Genomic DNA, 2,500 nt, shown 5'->3' on the forward strand with positions numbered 1-2,500 from the left:
GGTTTGGTCGGGTGTATATTTACAGAAGGTCAACTACTCGCTACTAGATGGCGGCGAAGATGATGAAGATGCCAACTTTGATCGATCGGATGATGAGCTTTTCGAAAACAATCCCGAGGGCCGATCGGCAGCGCAGGCTGCTATCGTCGACAGCGACAGTGATTTAGAAGTACAGGAGAGTCGCCCGGCAGCCGTTGTTAATTTGGATGATGATGATGAAGATTCTTCGCCGGTGAAGAAGCGTAAACCGGGCCCTAATAAACGTGCGCTTGGTCCTAAGATTGCTGATGATGCAACAGCTGCGAAACCGGCGGCTAAGCGTGGTCGCAAGGTAGCAGACAGTAGTAGCGAGGCCGAAAAGCCAAAAAAGGTACGATCACGACCGGATGGCTGCTAGTGAAGGGAAGGCACAATCCAAAATTTACTATTTTTCTTAATCGTTTACTTTGCAGAAACCTAAGAAGAAGGTGGTGGAAAGCGAAAGCGAGGAGGATCCTCCAAGCGATGATGATTTTGATTCCGATTACTAGGCGGCGTATTAACAAACAGTCCTTCTACCAATGCCGATGCGGACGACAGACAGCAGCACAAAAGGACATCTGGAAACAACCAACATTTTAGCATTTGATGAGATACCAGCCTTCTCTGCCGGTTGGTGGTAAACGGTTTTGAGAGCACCACCGTCTCTGATATTCTGGAAGGAATATGGCAAACAACTCCCACAATATAGTACATTCGCACACGGAACCACCGTATCGACCGTATCCTTTTTACCATCACTAACCCTTCTGTTAACCAAGAACACTTAGCTGATAGGCACACGGATATATGACAGATTAGCTATAGTTTACCAGCGAGTTGTTAGTGTGGGTTCATCGGCAGGCAATGGAAGTATTACAAACAGAAGTCTACTGCAGTAGCCGATAGTAGACGCGAATAAGCTGGTGGGCCTGTTCCTACGGTTTACGGCGAGTATTCGTTTGCTTTGGTTACAGCAACTGCCATTTCCGACCCCTTTTAATGTCTGATCAGCAACAGTGATGAATGAATGTATGTTCAATGGATATGGAAATCGAAAATGGATGTTTCTAGATTTAAGGATTGGCAAACGCTAGAGCTAGAGAAGCGGTACCTGCCCCTAATGCTGAGGAGGCTAGAAAGCGGGAATTTAGAAGCAGAACTTCATGCAACAAACTACAGAATGGTAGAAGATGGCCTATTTGTGGTAATGCACACGCATGTCCCGCGTGGTAGGGAGAAGATGATAGTTTGTCATGTCACTTCAACGTAATGTTAGGATATATAATAAGCAATTCTGCTAATCCTATTTCCATCAGAACTCAATATGTCCGAATGAGAGATGAAGGTAGATAAGGGTATAAAATATCGATTTAACGATATCTTAACTTATATAGCAAGATCGATGAGTGCAGTTGTTTTGAAGTTGAGCGGCGGGCAAACCACTGGTAGATGAAACTTTGTAGCTTCTCTCAGCATCTAGGAGAATCATTCATCGCTTGCGGTGCGTCTGTATGTTCAATAATGTCCCCGTTTCTATTTTTCTGTCAACTCTGCATAATTCGTCGTATCTTATTTAATGATTCGCAATTGATCGCATGGTAAAAATATATAATAAAGAATGTAGATATTTTGTAAAATTGACTTCTCCTTTATGATGCCTGAGCACAAGTGTGGTAGCAGCCACTTCAACACTCCAGGATCATTTGTATGTTCAACTGTTCTCATTGAAACATTGGATTAGTTGAAAGATATTTATGCTACAATGTATAGTTGACTCGGTTCTTGATTCTTGTACTTTCCCTTCAATCAGAAGGATGTTGTGTTTTTGCCGACAAAATGTGGAAGAAGCAACCCGGACTACCTACGTTGCGGTGTAGCTCTGTCCGACTGATAGACTAGCAGTTAGTGGTCGTCATAAACATCTCGTATATGCCGGACCCTTCTTGCAAACGTTCGTATATATGGAGAATATTGGGATTTTAGTTTTTCATAAATGTTATCCAATGCAAAGTTGTGGTCGCAGACAAACCCCCTTTCTGTACCTTACCAATGCAAACGTGCAAGCAATCAAACCTAATGAGGAAAGATTGGACAATTCTTCAAAAACAATTGAAAACAGCGGCCACGATTAAATGAACGGATGGCCAAAGGCGCATTGCAATTTCGATGTCCGAAACAAGAGCTTCAACACATGCATACGAGCTAGATATTCTTTAACTTTATCGCGGCGGATGACCAAAAGCTGGTAAGCCTGTAGTGGACGATGCGTGTCTCTTTCTTCAAACCAGCCCATGCTAAAACCTAACAGGAAGAATAGAACACCGATGCCCTTTTACCAACTGACTCAGTTGCTGACCATATGCTTAAAAAGTAGAACAAGCGTTGAAAGCTTATTTTTGTTTGCCAGTTTTTTTTTAAGGATTTATGTTCGGATTAAGTTCGCAGTACAAAAGCGTTGCTATGATTTTCAGATCAAATT

At 42.8% G+C, this 2,500-nt stretch overlaps 1 protein-coding gene across 1 annotated transcript in view; it reads left to right on the top strand.

Moving 5' to 3' along the window:
- The window catches only part of LOC125952549 (DNA topoisomerase 2), a 7,331-nt gene extending 5,665 nt beyond the window's left edge, over positions 1-1,666 (top strand). Inside the window, exons 5-6 of the mRNA XM_049682072.1 lie at positions 26-370; positions 453-1,666. Of these exons, the coding sequence (XP_049538029.1) occupies positions 26-370; positions 453-530 (423 nt within the window). The 3' untranslated portion in view covers positions 531-1,666. The remainder of the gene's footprint in view (positions 1-25; positions 371-452) is intronic.
- The last annotated feature ends 834 nt before the right edge of the window (positions 1,667-2,500 follow it).

The sequence above is a fragment of the Anopheles darlingi genome, chromosome 2 (genome assembly GCF_943734745.1).
Source record: "Anopheles darlingi chromosome 2, idAnoDarlMG_H_01, whole genome shotgun sequence".
NCBI lineage: Eukaryota > Metazoa > Arthropoda > Insecta > Diptera > Culicidae > Anopheles > Anopheles darlingi.